Source organism: Tyto alba, unplaced genomic scaffold (assembly GCF_018691265.1).
Source record: "Tyto alba isolate M040663 unplaced genomic scaffold, T.alba_DEE_v4.0 Super-Scaffold_40, whole genome shotgun sequence".
Classification (NCBI taxonomy): Eukaryota; Metazoa; Chordata; class Aves; order Strigiformes; family Tytonidae; genus Tyto; species Tyto alba.
Genome location: NW_024881316.1, coordinates 16441342 through 16462987, shown reverse-complemented (window position 1 = coordinate 16462987; position 21646 = coordinate 16441342). Strand labels below are relative to the sequence as shown.

General features: G+C 38.1%; 1 protein-coding gene across 7 annotated transcripts in view; it reads right to left on the bottom strand.

The window, feature by feature from the left end:
• Positions 1-7970: 7970 nt before the first annotated feature.
• Positions 7971-21646, bottom strand: part of COL12A1 (collagen type XII alpha 1 chain) — a 107679-nt gene continuing 94003 nt past the window's right edge. For 5 of the 7 annotated variants that reach the window (XM_042803335.1, XM_033002760.2, XM_033002766.2 and 2 more), the window contains 6 exons: positions 15807-15842; positions 15631-15697; positions 13828-14016; positions 12661-12729; positions 11436-11606; positions 7971-9057 (listed from right to left, as the gene is read on the bottom strand). In XM_042803335.1, the coding sequence (XP_042659269.1) occupies positions 8876-9057; positions 11436-11606; positions 12661-12729; positions 13828-14016; positions 15631-15697; positions 15807-15842 (714 nt within the window). In that variant the 3' untranslated portion in view covers positions 7971-8875. Of the gene's footprint in view, positions 10284-10446; positions 11062-11435; positions 11607-12660; positions 12730-13827; positions 14017-15630; positions 15698-15806; positions 15843-21646 lie in introns of those variants that run through there. The other 2 variants (XM_033002763.2, XM_033002764.2) reach the window with 2 other exon arrangements.

The window sequence follows — 21646 nt, the reverse complement described above, 5'->3', positions numbered from 1 at the left end:
GGTTGGCTAAGATAGGGTTAATTTTCACAAGAAGCTGGGAGGGGATACAGCCAGGACAAGTGGCTTGAACCAGCCAAGGGGATATTCAACAACATGCTGAGGTCATGATGGGTATATAACTAGAGGAGCTGGCTGGGGGTTGAGGGGGATGATGGCAGCTCAGAAAAGGGTTGTGTTTGGTCTACCGGGTGGTAAGCAATTGCATTGTGCATCACTCACTTTATATATTAGTACTGTTGTTGTTATTGTTTTCTTATCTTATTGTGTTGTTGTATTAAACTGTCGTTATCTAAACCCACAGGTTTTTACCTTTTTTTTCCTTCTGATTGTCCTCTCCATCCCACCAGGGGGAGGACTGAGAGGCCATGTGATGTTTTGCTGCTGGCTGGGCCTAAACCACAACATCTATTAAAGGAAGCCATATTTCTCCCTTTTCTTTTCCTCCTCAGTAAAGAGTAAGCTTTTTTCCACCCTTGAAGACTAGCCTTTCCTCCCAGCCTACTCCAAGACAATATGCAGCCACCAAACTACAACAGCTGATGACTGCAATTGGATGATTCCCTGTGCATTTTACCCTCTGCTCCTTCACATTTGCTCTTAGGTTTAGTTCCTTATGCTGAACCTTTCAGGTTCACAGATATATGCCAGTCCAGTAGCTCACACTAGGAGAGTGGTCAGAAATTTGTTGGACCAGGTCATTGGAAGTCACAGCTTGCAAAGTCTTCCTCCTCTCTATGATATCATCTACCGGAACAAAAAGAAATTAGGAACTTTCTCCCACTTCATCCGAAGAAACAGGTGGTGTTTTAAAGGAGTTGAATAAAGATAACGCCCAAGTAAGATGTATATGGCGGTTAGTGAGTCTCTTTCTTGAAATTCCTTATTGTCAAGGTTCACTGATAAAGAACTCAATGCACTGAAGATATCTGTGTTTGGGCCCATGCTAATTAATTCACTGTATTGTGGAAACTGTTGGGATTCTCATTAGTGATGATTTCCCCTTCCTGTATTTTTAATCACATGTAATATCTCAGATTCAGGAAGAAATGGGAACAACCTATGACCCTATGATACTATATAGTTCTTGTGCAAGATGGTCTCTCTACCTGGTTTCTTGACCTATGGGTGGAAACTTACATTGGGCCAGCACTGTTCTGAATCACGAAAACCTTTTAATTTCATGATACTGTCTAAAGTAAAGCTTTTAATCTTTAACACACATTTAAAGCTTTCTTGCTTCAAATTTATGAAAGGTTCAAGTACTTCACTAGCAAATTCTTTGGCTCATTTTTGGGGAAGACATCACAGTAGAGGGAAACCACATCTTTCAGACATGTCTTTGAGAAATGGGACATATATATATATATTTATATATATATATATGAAATGTTTGATGCTGTTTTGATTTCTGTTGCTATTGAAAAGACATCAGCTAGGGAGACTAAGAACTATAACCTCAGGATACTACCTTGCAGGATGTGCTGGCTGGGATTTTACGGTCCACAGGCATTTTCTGTCAGATATACTGTACACAAGGGCATTGCCAAATAAAAGCAAAGAGTATTCATGGTATTCTGAGGATCTTCCAAAGATAACAAATCTGCAGATGACCCTTTATTTGATATTATGCCGACACTTCTCACATCAGCAGAGTTTCTAGAACTGAAAACTTAAAGATAAACATCTAAGGATGGATACCAGGCCAGGATTCTTTTTTGGATTTCTATTTTAAACCTTGGTTATGGTTTAATATCTTAGCTTATTTACCCATAATATAAATTAAAAATATAATTAAATGCCACTGTAGTTAAAAGGGCATTTTTTTCACTGTCTTCCAGTGCACAAGAAGTACTTGTTTTGATTCTTGTAATTACATCTGAGAAATAGATTTGGGTTAAAAACATGTCTTAGAATCATAGAATCATAGAATGGTTTGGGTTGGAAGGGACCCTAAAGATCACCTACTTCCAATGCCACTGCCACGGGCAGGGACACCTTCCACCAGACCAGGGTGCTCAAAACCCCGTCCAACCTTCCAGGGAGGGGACAGCCACAGCTGCTCTGGCCAACCTGTGCCAGTGTCTCACCACCCTCACAGTGAAGAGTTTGTTCCTTAGATCTAATCAAAATCATTCCTCTTTCAGTTTAAAACTGTTACTCCTTGTCCTATCACTACACTCTCTGATAAAGAGACCCTCCCTATCTTTTCTGTAGGTCCCCTTTAAGTACTGGAAGGTCTCCCTGGAGCCTTCTCTTCTTCAGGCTGAACAACCCCAACTCTCTCATCCTGTACTCACACGGGAGGTGCCCCCTGATCATCCTCGTGGCCCTTCTCTGGACCAGCTTGAGCAGGTCCATGTCCTTCTTATGTTGGGGACCCCAGAGCTGGACACAGTACTACAGGTGGGGTCTCATGGGGGTGGAGTAGAGGGGGAGAATCCCCTCCCTCGACCTGCTGGCCACACTTCTCAATGCAGCCCAGGATGCAGTCTGCTTTCTGGCTGCGAGTGCACATTGCTGGCTCACAGTCAGTTTTCCATCTACCAACACCCCCCGGTTCTTCTCCTCAGGGCTGCTTTCAATCCACTCATTGTCCAGCCTGTATCTGTGCATGGGATTGCCATGACCCATGGGCAGGACCTTGCACTTGGCCTTGTTGAACTTCATGAGGTTTGCACAGGCCCACCTCTTAAGCCTGTCCATGTCCCTCTGAATGGCATCCCTTCTGTCCAGCATGACATTCCTTCCATCTCCAGAGAGATGATCTTGATCTCACTTGGTAATTGACACCTGTAGCTACATAAAAGAAGAACATAATAAAGTCTACTCAGAAGGCTTCCTGCTTTTTAATCCATCATAACAGTAGTATAAAAGCAGGAAGAGAACTAACTGTTCAAAAAGATACAGGGAGACTTGAAAAGGCCAGTACTTACACAAGCATCAACAATAAGGAACCTTAAAACCGTTTCTAAAACCCTACTTTACAGTTTTGGATGCAAGACAGGCAACAGCAAAATGCAAGTAACATGAAATGTATGATCCAGAAATACTAGGAACTTTGTTAATATATCGTTTGTATACTGCCATCAAAATAAAAAGATACTGTTTTTGGAAGAGCAGGATGGCAAAGGGAGTTGAAGACAGCAGAGGGATCCCTTGTCAGACTTTTCTTTGCCAGTCTAAACAGGACCAACTCTTGCAGTGATCGGGCATTGCAGCCCCTGGACCACCTTGGTATTCCTCAGTTGAACTCATTCCAACATGTCCTTGTCTTTCTTGTCCACCGGGAGCCTGTAGCTGCACAGGCAAGAGGGCTGAATATGGGGAATAGCACACCAACTTCAGAAAGGAAAGGGGACAGGGAAGAAGGGAAGGAAGACTGTTCAGGGCATGACGTGTTTGAATAACTGATAAAGAGAAAACCTTTACAGTGTACAGTAATTTTAATTAATTTGTTCTGTTCACTGTCATGAACAGAGCCCAGAGCTACAAATATTAAATTATGTGTTGCAATTTTCCAGTGGTTGTTGCTATGAGATATAAACAGCAGGCCATTATAACTGATAAATGTCTCACAATTGCATCAGTTTGTCAGATGTAAAAGCAGTATTACTCAATGTATCAGTTTTATATATTCTGCTTATCTCAGACAGGAACATGTTTTTCATGATCATTACTGGAGTTCTGGCAATTTATAAATGCCTTTATTTTGCTCAGATACCAATAATTCTAGTGAAGTTTATGGCAGAAGTCTCTGGATAGGTGTCCTCTCTAACGGACAAACGTGCAGCTTTTGTTTTCTCCTTTATGGTATTTCCTGAGCATCTGAAGCTTTTCTACTTTCATTATAGCTGAAGGAAGAAATATTTTTAACTTAAGCACTTTGCAGGATTAACATGCTATGAAAATGAGAGACCAAAAGTATCTTATTTCTACTCTGTCTTATTCTTATTGTTTTTTTCAATATTTAATATTCTACAAATAATACTGGTAGTGACTCAGAAGATAACCCAAAGCCGGTTAAAGAGATTAAGTTACTAGAGGCATACTGCATTCTGAAACTGAGAGGTCAATGGGTGTCTCAAGGTGAGCACCCAGAAATGTCAGGTTCCCAAAACTTTAGCAACTCTTGAAAATCCTGTGAGTAGCTTGCATCATTCCAAGGAGGAATAAATATGGGCTGCACAAAAAAGTTCAGTGGGTATGAACTAAATCTTCAAGACATCCTGGACTGTTTATATAGGAATAAAAGACAGTGGAAGTCAAACTGGGCACTAAACTATCCTGTAAGAACAGCTAAGAAACAAATAGTGGGCTTCAAGGATGAAGAGATTCAAAACAAAGCTGACCCAAAAATGAAACTGAGAGCAGCATCTGGGTGACAGCTTCAAATGATCTTGCTGCATTTCCTCAAAAAAAAACGACAATAATTTATTGCTGAGGGCTTTCTACATCTCCAAGCTTACAAACCAGATTTGTTGAATGAAGGAAGGACTATAAATTCAATCTGGTTAAATTCAGTGGCAAAACGTAGCTGATCTTACAGGAGGTAGGATTTCACTTTGCATTTCAGAGTTACTCTCTGAGGTGCTGTTTGTCACAGTTAGCTTGACCTCATGCATGACACAAAAGAACACAAATAATAAGATGGCAACATATTAAACAAACAGCACAGGAAAATAACTCAATGAAAATGTGACTGAGCACATATTTTCAAAAGGCAATAGTGTATCGGCACTAAAATCCCTGCCTGAGTCTATTTGTTTTAACTGAATGTCATCTAAGAAATGTTCAGATGTGGAGAAGCGTTTCAAGAGAATTTCTTTTCATTCCCATCTCTTTTTCTAGAGCATGAAAGTGATGGCTGTGCATCTTTTAACTAGCTGGTCAAGGCAAAAATCTGAGGTCTTCTGCAGAATACTGAAGGAAGAAAAGCCTTTATTAGAAGCTGTATTTTCTTTATGGCTGTAAGCCGGTCTGATCTTTTTGACTTTGAAGATGAGAAATACAACCATCTTCATATCAATATGTTCAACGGGGCATCTAAAGTAAAATGACACAAAAGGTAGTAATTCTTACATTAAAAAGCTGACACAAAAATAATTAATATTTTCACAGTACGTCTTCCAAAAATATTTTCACGTTTGTGACTTTGGTCTGAGTAGCAGTCAAAAAATATCAACACGCTATTCCACTTCATAAAGGAAGCGGACAATCTCAAGGACTATGTCACTCTAATGTCTTTTCCACAGTGGAGTTTATTTTGAAAACTTTCAAAAAAGAATTATTGCATTTAAGATCTATATAGATTGATCGAGTTCTCACTAATATACCATTTTTTAATATCAAAAGGGGCCTTTGTGGGAACAAAGATCAAGTGTTTATGCTGTTTGAAACTCTTCATGTTTAGCAGAATCGGTATCTGTCAATTTATCTTCTTTACTAAGCATCCCCATGCATTCAAAAGACAATTGCAAAACCATAATAGTAGCAAAAATGGAGACATTCTTTCAAATAAGGCTCTTTACATTCTGTCCTTTATTCTATTTTTGCCTATTATTGCACAGAGTTCTCAGTGATGCATTGGCATAACACTTAACCTTCATAAAGCAGTAATGGTGTCCAGCTATTTGTGCAGTTTTCCTATCCATACTATCAGGAATGCAAAGACCTTGCTCCCTGAGCCAATGTTTGCAAGACACAGAAAGACTGACTGTCTTCACTGAGGTCCTCTCTGCAATGCTCAGTCCTAATTTTAAACAAGCAGCAGCGCTTTCCCACCTGCTTGTTCATATTCACAGGTTTTTTGCCAAAATGAGGGAAAATGTGTATACAATAAAAATTGAGCTTTTAAACAATTTCCTTCTTTAAAACTGCCAGACTAAGTAAACTGCTCAGCTGTGCATGAGATACTCAGGAACTCAAACTTGTTTGTATTTTCTTTGCATCTGTACTTCTCCAGGCTTTGCTTGGCTCAGCTTTGCAACACTTCCCAGAAGTGTCATCAGTATCCCCCTGCCCCCCAAGAGCCATTCCCCTGAGAATTCCTGGAAATGTGTTGTTCTTCCTTGTTGGCCTCCATCAGTAAACACTAATTTATATGCTGTCCAAACATTTCAAGTATTTTCTTTATATTTTGGATGAGCCATTGAAAGTCTTTTTCACTTCAAACTGCAATGTCAGAAGTCTGACTGTCAAATATTGTGGCATAGATGAAAGAAGTGTTAAGCAGGTTTGGGAATTATGGGGATTTTTTTATTAAATACAAATGTTTATCAGCACTTATCTCAAGTTCAGAGATGGTCCTGACTCATACTTGGTAACTCTGTGCCTGTAAGAAGTACATATCCTAGAGCTTATATCCATCCTGCAGATCTGTGAGCAGATTTTTGTTGTTAAAATGTATTGACTACCAGTGAGCTTAGGTTTTATTGTATGATTAAATATTTCAGGCCACAGGCCACCATATAATCAAATATCAGCATCTCTAGTAAAATTATATTAATAAAGAGCACAAAGAATACAAGGCATGGTTGGCAGGCATTGGGTATACATTGTGAAGAAATAGAAAAATTACTTAAAATATATGCTTTAAACAAGGTAAAACCTTCTGTTGGTAGGACAGAAGGAAATCTTTTTCTGTTTGTAGGACAGAAGGAAATCTTTTTTATGAAGATATGGGCATCTGGTTAAGCTTGTCCTAAGGATACACTTAATGCCAGAAAAAGGCAGATGGGAGATCAATGCAGGATGTTGATGTTTTTAAATACAATTCAAAGAAACATTTTAATCACTTCTCCAAATTTCTACCAGCATCTTTTTTTCTACCAGACCCATGCATTCCTTTATTGTACATGAAGCTGCAGGACATGTTTTTGATACTTAACTCTCTGCAATTAGAAGAAAACATAAAGAATCAATAGTTTTGATGCGCCTTTAAATGTTCCTCAGTTCAGCCCAGAATGATTCTCTTACTATCTAAAAGACATATGGCTGTAATCAGGATCACTCTTTGAAATTCTGTTTGTTTGGCTTTCATTTCACTGATAACCAAGCAGGAGGTCTACAGAGTTGTTGTGTAATTTCCATTTGCGGACACTAAATTTTGTCATATAGCTTCCAGTGTGGAGTAAAATTCAGTGATCAAGAAGACAGCCTGCACGCCTATCTTTACTTCTTTGACAGATGTCTTGCATGATCTTAAGAAATGGCATTCCAGCTTTGCTCCAGGGCCTATGGCAAAAGCCATTTCTACTTCTAAGACAGACCTTGGTTAATGTATCATGGACAGGAAGGATCACCACCAGTTCACTCTCTCCTCATCAGTTAGCAACTAATTCTTCTGGTCCCCTGCAGTTTTGTTGCTCTTTTCCAAATCATCCTTGTCACCCTCTCTAGGTAAAGCTATATTACAGCCATCACTGTGGTCAAAGCTTGTGCAGATACAGATGATCTCCTGAGCAGACAGGAATCAGCTCATGTACGGTCCCAGCAGGATGGAGCTCAGGAAACACCAGACACCCGCTTCCTCAGGCAAGCTATTTGCTAATACTGGACTCAGTGCTGCCATGGCTCAGAGCACACGAGGAATTAAAAGTTTGTGTAGCTTTAGGTAGTGAGTCCAGTTAAAGTAGTTTCTTGGGTGGAAAGTCTCTCTCTGCAACAGCCATCCATCAGAAACCCCCCCAAAAGAGAGCACCTGAAGCTTGGGGCCTCTCTTTCAATTTTCTTCACCAAATGCCTTGGAGACAGAATTTGTTAAAAGTCTTATTCGTGCTTCAGACAGAGGAATTCTCTCCTGATTTCATCCACCCACCTCTAGACATCACAGCCCAAATACCTATTTTAAGACTATTGCCATTCTTATTGATTTTTGCTACCTGGCATTTCCAAATGATTGAGTAAATAACACTATTGGAATACACATACATCAGTCTCACCATGACTTTTAAAAAAGGAATAGACACATATAAATTTTCAGTAGTTTTATTGAAAAATGCCTCTTTCATTTCAGAAATAAATAATATAAGGCAGTGAAATTCACAATTTGCAGTTAAAATATAAAAGCAGCAATTCTATATCCATAGTCTTGCAAACAATTTCCAACTGCTTTTGATAACTAAGAAACATTGTATTCTGAAAAAAAAATCCATACTAAATATACAACATAAACATGCAATTCCATCTCTGCAGGATTGACTGCAATTTGGCATAAATGTTACTGTGTCTACAAACAAGGAGATTTCAGGCATTATTAAACTGTATCCAGTTGATACAATTATTTCAGCTACTTAATGTTTGTGGTGTTTAAAGGAGATGTATAAGAGCAGTATATGCTCTGCAAATTGTAACTAAGAATAGAAGAAAATGACAATGATATTGAAAGGAGAGGGAATTTTTTGTTTCTTTCTTTTTTAACTAGATAATGCAGACCTGTGATCTGACTGAACTGCAAACATGCCTTTGAAAAAGAAGGAAATGTAGAGCTAAAGCTGACAGTCCTTAGAAAATTTGCAGCAGCTCTGTGGTGATTTTTGTTTTGGTTTTTCGTTTTTTTTTTTTTTTATTTATTTGTTTTTACAGTATTTTAATTAAAAGACAGCACTGGGATAACTGAATGCATATATTAACCTGTACGCAGCCACTATAAGCAAAAGTATTTTACAAGCATTTCCAGAGGAATACGAAGTGTCTAGGTACACACATTGCTATCCCCACATCAGCAAGATACAAAACAGGGGTGTGTCTGATATGAAAAGACCAGAAAGCTATGTTGCAAAAGAAACGATGCACCCTCCCTGTGTGTATCTGCGAATGCAAGTATAGCAAAAACAAAAACCACCAACCAAAAAAGCCAAAACTAGACACGGATCTTTCATGGTTTTGTTTTTGCTTTTCTTGACAGTGATCTTTTCCAGCGCATGTGCTCAGGGTATTCTGGTGAATGCATTTCAACTCCATAGTCCTCATACTCGTCCTCTCTCCTTTCTGACTCCATAGGTACTATAAAGGGTTCACCTTCAGGTTGATAGGGTCCACTTTCAGGCACATATGGTTCTGGTTGAAAATAGTTGTCCGATTGAACATAATAGTTATCGCATGTCTTTGAATCCACAAATACAATGAAAGTTAGTTTGTCTACATAGTGTTAGTCCAATCTTATTTCCGTATAATAAATATATAAATTAATAGTTCGGGGGGGGGGATTTTTCATTTTTGTTCACGAATACTTTTTGGCAGTAAAATAATAAAAGATTTAAAATTAATTTTGAAAGGCTTTGTATTTATAATACACAAAACATTGCAGAAAAGTCTTAAATTATGCAAGGGACCGATTATTGTAAAACAAAAAACAAACAAAAAATAACTATTATTTTACAGCTACTTCAGTAAATCCAAGCACTGGACTTTATTTTAAACTGTGTAATTAGTAGAAACATGGAGCAGGCAAAATGAACGGGTTGATTTGTCATATACTGATTTTCTCTGAGAATGGGAAAGTAAGCGTAGACATAACTATCACCAGTGGCAATATACAGTACATGTCATTTTCTCGTGCTGTTCCTCGTAACAAACCGAGTTACAGCTGGTGCTTCAGGAACACCAAAAACTACAGCAAAACAGAAGAAAAATAATTATAAAACTTTGGTATTTATAACTGCAGTTACAGAATCCAACAAGATTACACATAAAAAAAGGCACATGCCCCAGTTGAGACATGTTGGTAACAAGCAACAGACAGGTAGGTTTCATAAGTTGTCAAAGATGTTATTCCGGCATATAGCAAGCAGCAGCAGGCCTTTATGCAAAAGCTTCACGTAGAGTTGTTAACAGATTTTAGTGGATACGGTCCCATACAAATCATTTACAAGCCACAATTAGTTTACTATTTACATAAGTAATTTCTCATTTACCAGGTTAAATCTGTCTCTTCTAATGGCATTATCTTTGCTGGTTAGTAGTTTTATAAGCCTCCTTCACCAATGAGGCTTTTGATGGTCTGGGTCTTTTTTTAAAAAAAGAAAGATTGTCTATTTTATTATTGAAATGCAACAGGCTTAATGAATTGACATCACTGTCCTTTATCTCATTCACAAGTTGTGTTAGTAAAAAGGATCTCCCCATTCTATGAGGCCAACATGGTTTAAAAACCATATGCGTGGTGAAATATCCATACGGACTCATTTTCTAATAAGCACGTGCGCAAACATCTCAGAAACAGGATTTTCATGTATTCAAACTGTAAGCAGCACTGGCGACTTAGAAAATGTGTTAGCCGAAACCTGAAACAGGTCAAAGATGATGTTAGTCTTTTAAAAAGTCCATCTGATGTGCAAAAACATACTTTCATCCAACTAAATACATAACAGTTAAGTCATAGGCATATATTTATATATGTATACATAGCTGCTTACTAGAAAGGAGAACACAGCTGAATCACAGGTACAATTTTCTTTTTTTTTTTTTATTTAAATAAGAATTTTGTGTGAGATCTGCACAACCAGCTGGATCTTTAATCAGCAGCACTGAGTCTGCAGGTGTGTACATATATATATATATATTTCCTTTATTTTTCTTTTCATGGGTACATGCACATTACACTAACAGCAAACCATATCCAATAGTAGTATCACATATACTAATTTTGAGACGTTGCAATGCATACATATTAATTTGTTAACAATACTGTGGTCCTGCAGGATCCCCATGTTAAAATATATTAGAATCTTTCCACTCAGAAATAGGTGGCCGCTGTGAACCTTTATTTTGATTCCAGAAGCAGCCTACTGTTTTGAGATACATCACAGAGTGGAAGGCTGATATCACCCAGGGTTAATCAGAGACTCCATGGTGTTTAACTTGGTAGAAATTGTAGGACAGTGATGTTTTTCAGTCGTCTGCACTGTATCACTGAATGGATTTCCTTTGTGGAAAATTTTTATTTCAGGTATCAATTTTTTATAAATAATCCTGACATTGCTCAAAAAGAGACACACGGAAATTGCCAACCACAGCATTCTTTTTATTTTTCAAGAGAAACATGGAGAATTCAACCTTGTTCTGAAGACGATTGGAAGGGGTGGGGATGGAGGGGAAAAAAGAAGAAGAAGAAAATGGTCACTTAAATCCTATGAGCAACATTATCAACTACTAACCATCTATGTTTTAAAAAAAAAAAAAAAAAAAGACTAAAATATTTAGTCGCTACTTCCTATTTAGAGAAAAACACACATGACATCAAGTAAGTCTGCATCAAAGTTCAAATGACTGCTCATATACCTGCACGTTGCAATGAGGCAGGGCTGCTCATTGCAACCATTTCCTCCTGATTCAGTATGTCCAGGCTAGCAGGACTGTCTCATGTAAGGCAGCTCAATATGAACAGACACATCCGTGAAGGCTGTTTAAGGCAAGTTAAGTTGTTCATAACCTACCTGGGAATCCTTGGCCATTGTAAGGGATGCTAGCACACTGGGATGAATCACAATATCCTGGTGGCCCTGGGGGACCTCGAATACCCACATTTCCAGGACGACCTGGTGGCCCTGGCGGTCCTCGTGATCCTGTGGAGCCTGGTGGACCGGTTCTAGACTCTCCTTGTGGACCTAATTTTAGAATTGGAAGGTTGGGAAGTTGTTTTCTTTAAAAGCTATCTTGATAAAACAGCTAACATTACTGCTGTCTAGACTACACAGACTCGGCTATGTCTTTGGTGAGAAAACACTTGCACTTTGTTGCTATATGGGGGTCAACAGAAAGAAAAAAAAAAAAAAAGAAAAATAGAAATGTGACTCATCATTAGTTGCTTCCCTGTGTGTGGCTTATTTAAGGATTTATTCACAGAAACCAATTTAGTAAGGCTTGAGCCAAGTAAGAAATATCAATGAATTCTCTGGTTTATTTCTCCTCTGCGTAAGATATGAGGATCTCAAGGGAAACTACTACATTAGACGAGCACACTGGATTTCAATTAAAATACAGGAGTACATTAATTCTGCTACCCTGTAGCCCCAGGATAGATGAGGTAATGTTTTTTTTGGAACCAGTCTTATTACAGTTAGCAGAAAAGTAAAGCTTCAAGTAACTGGGGCTACAATTTGCTGCAAGCATCTTATGGGTCCTGTAATGAAAAACCTGTGTTTAGCCTAGTAAACTACAAGCAGAAACAAATGATGCAGCTGATTTTTGCCATGGCATCAGCGAACAAAATTGCATGATACAAAGACCAAAACCAGTGGTCAAATCATCTGACTCTATCATCCGGTTGCTCTGCATGTGGGAGTATATTGTAGTCTGGGCACAATTTGTAGTTCTCTAGTCACAAGTAAAAAATGGAACTAGATACTGGAAAACTATCATCTGATAACATGAAAATATCCATCAAATATTTGGACAATGTATTTTTCTGAAACACATTTTCACACAAGCAAGCATGCCAGATGAGTAAATTACAAGACAAATACCTGTTAGCCACATCCAAAAATCTTTCTAAATTACGCTTTTTTGTAGGGGTTTCCAGTAAACTCTGATACATGTCAAAAACATGAAGTGGACATAGTAAAACGTGCTCATTCACCAGACGTAGTCTGGTTCCCTGTGAAAAAAATGTTGTCTTTTTCTCCTACTTTTCTGTAACCTGATAAAATAAGAAATATTTACCAGGTGGTCCCGGCAAACCTCGTGGTCCTTGAGATCCAGTTCCTCTTTCGCCCTTTTCTCCAGGCATTCCTGTAGAATTAAAAAGAAAAAAAAAAAAAAAGCAATAAAAAACAAAGGAAGGAAACCACATCAACAAATATTTCTTCATGCTCTTTCATTGATATTAATATTTAGTTCCCATTATTTAATGCAACAAGGCTGGTCAAACCTTATTTTTTGCAGATGTCCAAATGAGCATTTGGGAAAGTAATTTGTATATAAACATACTAACCTAAAAATAAAGTAGGATGCAGAGGTAATTTAGTGTGAATAAACTTTCTCAAACATAGAAAAATCTGAGATACTTAAAACACCACAGACCCTTACTATTTTGAAATACAAATAGGAAAGTATTTTCAAGCTTTCATACTTCTGCTATAAAGCATGCTTCACAGTTTCTCAGAAACATTTATGATGAAGTAAGTTTAAGAAACAGCAGAATTCAGAAATTCATTCTTCCTTGATTTTTTCTAGTCTTTTTTAAAGATTATACTAAAATATATGCTAGAAAACACAGCACCGAGTCTATGTTAGAGCAGAGTAGCTAGAATAAGCAAAGGCCACAACACAGTACAGTACAGACACTCCATGCCATTGCAGTCATCCAAAGATAGCCACAAAATAGGTTTACCCATATGCTCAAGCCTAGTTCAGAGTTGCTTCCCTCCCTCAAAGTACTGCAAAGAGCCAAGGATGTAGACCTAATTATTTCAACCTCTACTTTTTATTCTTGGTATTGACTCATTTCCTTTCTTAATCAGAGTTCTGTTCTGCAAAGAGTTACAGTACTCCAAACAACCTTCCAAGATGTAGCTGTTTAGTACCAGAAGAGTTGTGAGAACATTCATATTCCTGAGATATCCTGTGGAACCCTGAGACAGCAGTCAAAATGTTAGACCAACTTGTGTTTCATGAAACATGAGCTAGGAAGAGACAGAGGAAGGCAATGATGTAATTAACCTTGTCCTCCAGAACATCAGTGTCTCTCAGGCAATCCGGATGACCTAACAGGCTACTGCTAGATGTGGGCTTCCTAGTCTGACATGGTAAAGGGATCAGACTTGCTCCTCTGGCAGACTCAGACCTATGTCCACTGTGAAATACACATCTGCCTTGGAATTTACTCACCTCTTTCACCGGGTGGTCCTTGGACTCCAGGAGGTCCTGGAAATCCTGGTCTTCCTCCAGGTCCAGGCTCTCCTCTTGTCCCAGCAGCTCCTGGGGGACCAGGTGGTCCTGGTGGCCCTGGCTGGTTACGGTTTGAATAATAATCATTCGGGATTTGATTCAGCATTTGATTGAACCGGCTCATTTGACCTTCAAAAGGAAAGAGAAATGGTTCAGTAAACCACGTGAAATGAGAGAAAGCCTTTTATCAGAGTGGGAAGGAATAACAAATTATCTTTCTTCATTAAATCCTACCCTTGCTCCCATTCAATAAAGCAGTGGTAAACTAGTATAGAAGAATTAGGAAGACTCGAAATGAATGTCTGATAAGAAGGCTGAACATAAATGGAGGAGGGAGGGAAGAAAAGTAAAAGGAATTCTGGAAGCCAATGACATTAACAAAAATTAATTTTAAAGCAATTAAAGTCACAAAATAAGCATTTGTTTACAATACTCTTCCTCTCCGAGTTCTAATTAGAAACAATTTGGTTTTACTCTGAAGAACAGAAAGGACATGTTATACTTCTAAAAGTGGAGTATCACATTTCTATGTACTTTCAGAGCTCTGAAGCCATCACAAACAGTCTAAGTTACTCATGTGTAGAGCTAGCAGCTTATAGACTATGTGTGCTGCTTAAGCCTGTCGGATGTATACAGGCCTGAGCCTACAGGATGTATCGGCTTGTACCTATACACCTTCTGCATATAGGCAAATTTCATTTCCAAAGAAAGGTGTCTGGACAAAAGCATCAGCATTGTGAAACTATGCAGAAAGGAGCCCTTAATGGGGAGCTACATCTAGCCCTACCTGATTAGTGTAATGTGTCAGTTCTAGCATAACCCTGACGAGATGAGCTGTATATGAAAAAAGGCAGGGATGTTCAAAAAAAAGATGCTAAAACATCTCAGATAACAAATCCTTATCCATAAGCCTAATACATTCATTAATCTACTTTCTTTTCTCTGCAGTTCCTAATTGCCATGTTTTAAATAGCAGCTATCACAGACATTTTAAAGAACATACTGTCCTCCTCCCTGCACACAAGCACTCTTAATGATCCAAAAGGCATATCTCTTTACCTTCAGTCAGCACTTACCCTTGCTATAGAAGCAGTATTAAGAACAATTTATGGGCACTTTTGTTTGTGTCCTCCTTGGCAGGTCTACTGATAGCAAAAGCACTGCCTCAGGGACAGAGAGAAAGCCTCCGTAGAGATCACTTTCACGGGCTGCAAAGCTGCGCTGTGTGGCAGCAGAGGACTGAAATTCAATTTGGAGTCCTCCTCCAAATAAATATCATTTTTACTTGCATAGCACAGCCTACTCTGTGCACAGTATTTACACAACACTCATCTGTCTTTCCTTGCTAGCAAAGTACCCTCAGAAAGCATCTTTTTCCCACCAATTCCCTCTTCCTGAAGATAAGACATGTTTAATGAGAAAATGTGATTTTATGACAAAGATGAAGTAATTTTGGATCAGACTGACAAAAGGAAAGTCACCTTCCTTGTACAGGGCAATAGATTTGCATGTGTATTTCCAAAGGTCACGGATTAGTTCATGATCAAGCTAGCCAACTGGATCTGGTAAAGGTACATTTTTTTCCACCAAATCATTGGCATTGGACAGCTATCAGATCACTCAAACTCTTGCTATGCTCTGCGGCCAGTATCCCTCATCTTAAATTTAAACCATCATTTTCTCTTTTAATACACGAAGTAGCAAATTTCTAATATGACAAAAAAAGCAAACAACACTGTTTACCATTTATCAGTTGCTCACAAACTTGTCTTGCGACTGCTCGCATCATGTTCTGAGAAGCAATGTCACCCTAAATAATCAAAAACAAAACAAGTGTTTTATTAGCAAATGTCTGTGCTTTTAAAGTCATAGTGTTTAATTTAAAAATCTGAGAAAAACTGACTTTAAAGCAGACTTACTCTGTCACCTTTTTCTCCCTTCATTCCAGGTGTACCCTTAAATAAACACAGAAAAATAAAACAATTAAAGGATTATGTTATTCCACCCCACCTATAGGTTTGAGACATGCAATTCTAGAAAACTTTTTGACTCCCTCAAGACAGCTTGGTCCTCCTTGAACTTTACATTTCAGAGATCCTAAAGCAGAGGCCAGAAAAGACTGCACAAGCAACGATCTTTTGTATATGATCAAACACACTGACAGATGCAGAAGAAAAAGATGTGAAGGAAAAATTCAAACTAAGGCCAAAGAAACTGACCTATTCTGACACTGGGACCATACTGGCAATTTGAAAATTGAATTTCTAGCATCATATTTCTGTAAATGGTGAATGGTCTTGTATGAGCTATATATGACTGTTTAATTTTAAAACTTAAATCAACTCACCATAAAAGAAGGTAAGCTAGGAAAAATAAAACATGTCTAGGAAGGGTAGCTGTCTCCTTGAACCCTCAAGAAACAGACCCTGTGCTAAGTGAAAAAGTGCTATGAAGAGATGACACATAAGATGGAGACAGATGCCCTTAAGTGCTTACTCTTTTTATAGTGACACCTTCCCTGATAATTCTCAACCATTTCTAGTCTTACAATAGTCTCATAGAAGTCTTAGGTTGAACTGCTTTAAAATTATTGACATTTGCCAAGAGCTAACTTTTGTCTAACAGCAGTTTCCATCTGCCTTTGAATACCCTAGTGGTTGTTGTGGGTTTTTTTGGTTTTCAAGAATACTATGTAAGAAAACAACCAGAAAGATTGATTTTAATTTTTATATATGTATCTATCTATGGCTGGAAAAACATCAGATATACTGTAAAGATAAATTCGGACCTGGAGAATGCACAATCTACTCTGCAAATGAAATTTTGTGTGTGCACCTCTCACACAACATTTTGAGATTTTAGCCTTATGTTTGCATTCCACTGTTAGCAAACAAAAGCATCAAGAGAGAGCAGACCATACTTACCAAAGAAAATATAATTACAATGCTCGGTATGATGGATTTTTAAAGATTTTCAAAATAGACAGCAATGATCTCAGAAGGTCATTTATAACTTGCTTTGGTCTATTTGACATTATTTTGGCCACAATAAAAGTTGTAGATGCCCTTTTAAAATAAGTAGAAAATTAGATTCACAGTCATTTGTTTTAGACATTAGGTTGTCCTTTGAAAAATCTAAAAATCTTCAAAGTGTTCCAAAAATATTCTTTTAATTTTTGCATCAAAATACAGAAGGAAAAAATAAAACAAAACTGCATTTACTACAAGACCGTCTTAGGAAGCCATCATGAATATCCCTTCCAATGTTCTTGAGTACTCAATGTGACAAATGCCACGTGTGACAAATTCCAGGGCAGGACAAACAAAACTTTGGCCAAAACTATGGCTCCTGAAGTTACCAGAGTGAGTTTTACAGGTGACTTCAGCAGATGCAGAGTTAGGCCACAGCTGAGTCCTTCTAAAAATCCATTGTAAATTCAACTGCCAGAATGTGTCAAAAGAGCACAGAAGCTTTGTTAGTTAAGCAAAAAGGGGCTAGCATCAGTTCAAATAGATTTTCACTTGTAGCCTAAATTATCATTTGAACATAAGGCATATTTCAAAAGTGAAAGTCCAGTTAGGTCATCTGCTGTTCTGCATGGCTCTCCATGTAGTGACACATACATCCTAAGTATTACTGCTTTTTACATTGTAGTATTTCTTTAAGGAGCCTGTTTATCACCATTAACAATGCAAAGGCTAAGTGTGGGCTGCAGCTGTTTTTCATAACATTCCTACAGTACCCAGAATTAATTTCAGCAACATGAGACAACAAACCATTCCACTGAGGTCAAAGCGGATACAATTAGAATACAGTGGCACTGTTTCATAGACTTCAATCAACATTTTAGGCAAACAAATGCCCATGGGGTAAGCCAGGGTGTGAATTTAGTATGCTATTTTAGCTTCTCTGCAGCAGTGTTCATACACCTACCCCATGACATGTCACAGAAAATATGAGGCAGCTCACCCATCACGGAGTTAAGCAGTTGACATACGGTACATTTGCATCATGCATAACAGATCGATCATACAAAATTAACCGTACAGACTCAAATGAAAGATTTAGAATGGTAACACCATAGATGTGTCACTGGAATAAATTATGCCACCAGTGAGACAGTTACTAATATGTACGCGATATACCCATCAAACTGATGAATATTCTTTCTCTTCTATCCTCCATTCTTTCATCTATACCTTTTCTTACTCAGTGAAATCCATAGGGAAAAGGTCTGTCTTTTAGTTTTAGCTTAGCAGAGCCACAGGCTGAAACAGACCACGGACCTGTACATGATGTAACAACATAAATAAACTGTAACAGTAAAAACATCAGGAAAATACGACGTTTCTACCTGTCATTCTCTAATAATTAACACTATGGTAAATGCTGATGTACTGAAGCTCTAAAAGAGATGTAAGTTGACTCTCAATTCAACAGATATTAACATCTCAGTCATAAACTATCACATGTATCTGAAATATCCATTGAATAGAATTGAAGGTTTTTCACTTGCACTAGTCCATAACATGAAAATCTGGGAGAAAAAAACATTAACAAATTATTTGGTGCTTCTCTTTCTGTTTGAAACTTGCTAATTTTTGATATTTTCTGAAAGCATATTCATTCAAAATTATCTGCTGAGTATCTATTTATAATACCTGCTCATTGTATTCTCATTCTTTCTAAGGCTTACATAATACAACCTCATGTGTTTAACTGGAAGTAAATCGTGCAGTACATCATCTTGTTTACTCACTAGGTAAGTGCAAGCATTACAAATCAGACTTCTGGTCTGATATACCGGCAATATTCTAATAATTAGTTAAAATACTGTGTTCCAATTAATTCAGTTGCTAGAGCATTCACATATCAGAACTATACACAGAAGAGAAAAAAATGAAGTAAACTTAAAATGTTCAAATCCTATATAATGTTTTTGGAAATAAATTTGCTGACTGGTCAAGAAAAATTCTTCACACTGTCTGCAGCTACAAGCCATGGTGGTAAGACAGGAAGGTGCTCTGGTAACAAAAGCACAACATTGATCCAAAGTATTGCCAACAAAGACCCCCCAGTGAGAAAAATGCTAAGGCCATTCCTTAATTATAATCTGTACACAGTCAATTTTACAATTAATTTAAATCAAATGAGCCTCATTCTTCAATTTGTGACCTTGCAAAGGTACACTGATTCAGGCTTACAACTGGAAATCTACAGGATATTCCAAACTAATTTTAAATTTTGAAGATTAGAGTCTGACTGCCTATGTTAACAACAAAGTTCAATCTTCCACCTGGATATTTTAGAAATATGATTTCCAAAAAATAATTACAACTGCAATTACTGAGTTGCTATTTGCATCTTCCTCCAACTTAGTTGTATTCTTCTGAAAATTCAGTTTATTTTCTTTTAATAGACAAAAAAGTGCAATTTAGCCAATTGCCTGCCAGCATTTTGAGAAGCAGCAGCTGCTGCTGGCACTCAGTTTTGTTGATATCCTGCAATGAGGGAGTCACTTGGGGTCAGTGTGAGGAAAAGCTAGTTTGTGCTGCATGTGGGATTTTTCTGAGTTGTGGGATGAAGGCTGGGGCTGCAGCAAAGATCTACAGCTGAAGGAGGACAAAACAAAGGAAGTTCTGCTATTTTTACTTTAAAAGATAATGTGCTCAATTGTTTTACCCAAAAGAATGTTTGCTCCCCACAAGAACCACCAGTTTGTTGCTCCCAAAGCAGTGCCTTTTTGAGACTTCATCTAGGGTGTGTGCATAGATGGATGCAAGACCAGTAAACACATGGCAGCAGAGAATGGAAAATTCTCAAAAACTGCATTTAACTCACAACAAATATCTCCCTTACATGCTCATGATTACCCTCTAAAGATTTTCACACTCTAGTCCTGAAGTCATCAGTCTAATAGCACCTTATATATAAAACATAAATGCCTTGCACTATTTTCTGGGGACCTTGTAGACCAAGAAAGTCAGACCCTGTTGTCACAGAATCTGTTTTATAAACAAGACAGCTCTACCTCAAGACAACTTAGTCTGCCATTACCATTTTCATTCTCACACCTATAAAACAACAGTACTGGAAGTACTTATCTGGCAGTCCAAGATCTTCTATTTCCCATTACCTTTACTCACAAACCCCATATCTTCTTGAGCCAAAATTATCTTTTAGCTTAATGACTCTTTGTTGCCCTATGACATGTGTATGGACCACTACCAAATTCTTGCTCTCTCTTTGACCAGACAGACAGAGGACAGGTATTGTGGTCTCCTCTAGGACAGCCAGTGCTCAATTCTCAACAGATTACTGTTCATTTGTGTTCTTACTGTTTGTTTTTCTGTCATTTTGTTACTACACTGAAAAAACACCTAAGTTTCTCTTGTACGTACTTACAACAGAGTGAAAAAGTCAAATTTCCTATTTTCATGAAAGTTCAGTTTACAAATCAAGTATCAACTTGTTCTCATATAAGTACACGTTAAGGTAAAGAAATGTTTACAGCCACATTTGTGGTGTGGTCTGCCTCATCTTAGCACATTAGTGGTATTTAACACACCAGGAAAGAGCTCCAGTTGACTGCATTCACTGAGAATGTCTTCAAAACACCAAGGCTCCTCATAATTTGCATGTAATTGTGTATTTTTTGCCAAGGGTGTAACATTCCTTGCCTTATAGGGTTCTTCCACCTGACTTGCGCTGCATAGTACCAGCAATACAGATTGTTCAGGTAGAAGAAAAAGTGGCAGGATCGGGTTGAAAATTATTCCTGGCATTTACCAGAGGCAATGTGAAGCCACATAATCTTTCTCCAGGACAGGAAGTTACAAATTCAGACAGGCCTGAACTATGATTCACATCACTGCAAGTTGCATTTGGCCATCAGGCTGCACCTTTGGCAATTCTAATACTGGACACAAAGGAAAGCATTGAAATTCTGTCCACCAGGAGTCTGATAAAACATCTGTGCAAGGTGCAAGCCAGAATTCCTGCTGGGATCTGTTCTAGAAACATAAGAAATGGTAAATATGATGCACAGTGTCCCATTAGAAGAAAGTGCAATAACTGGAAAAAAATTGTACTTCTAACTGAAAGAAAGTCTTAAGATTAAAGTATAGGAGAACTTACACGAGGGGCTTGGACAGGAGTTGACTGCCTTGCTTTGCAAAAGCACTGAAACTGGGCTTGTAGCCAAATTTCTTTCCACGCATGTTATTCACCTGCACATCTTTACTGCTGAACTGGGTCAGATACCCAGTGTCCCAGGTGAATGAAAACTCAGATATATCTGGTAGTTTGAAGCTCACTTGTGAACAAACCACAGCGTCTTGTGCCCTGGCTATGTCTATCAAGTATCTGACCTGGCAGGAATATCCCACTAGCCATGCATGTCTAAAGGCAGGAAAACTTCAGTGTTTTCCTAAGACACTCTGTGTCCTCCACTGCAAGGAGAAATGGGATTTATAGGCTGGCAAATGTAGACTAAATTCACAGTGTGTATGAGAAAATGACACAGTTTCCAGGTGCTCCTGGGAACTTCTACTTCATAACCATCAAGCTGCCCAGCCTGCTATAGATTCTACCAAATTATCCAGCTGTCATATACACAATGACATTGAAGTGAGATGGAAAATTCTGGATGACTGCCAGACATTAAGTACAAGTAATGAATGACTTCTCATTTCAATTGCTGTCTCCACTCCTGACTCAGGCATAATTTCTGAGATCCTATAAATAAATCAATTAAAAT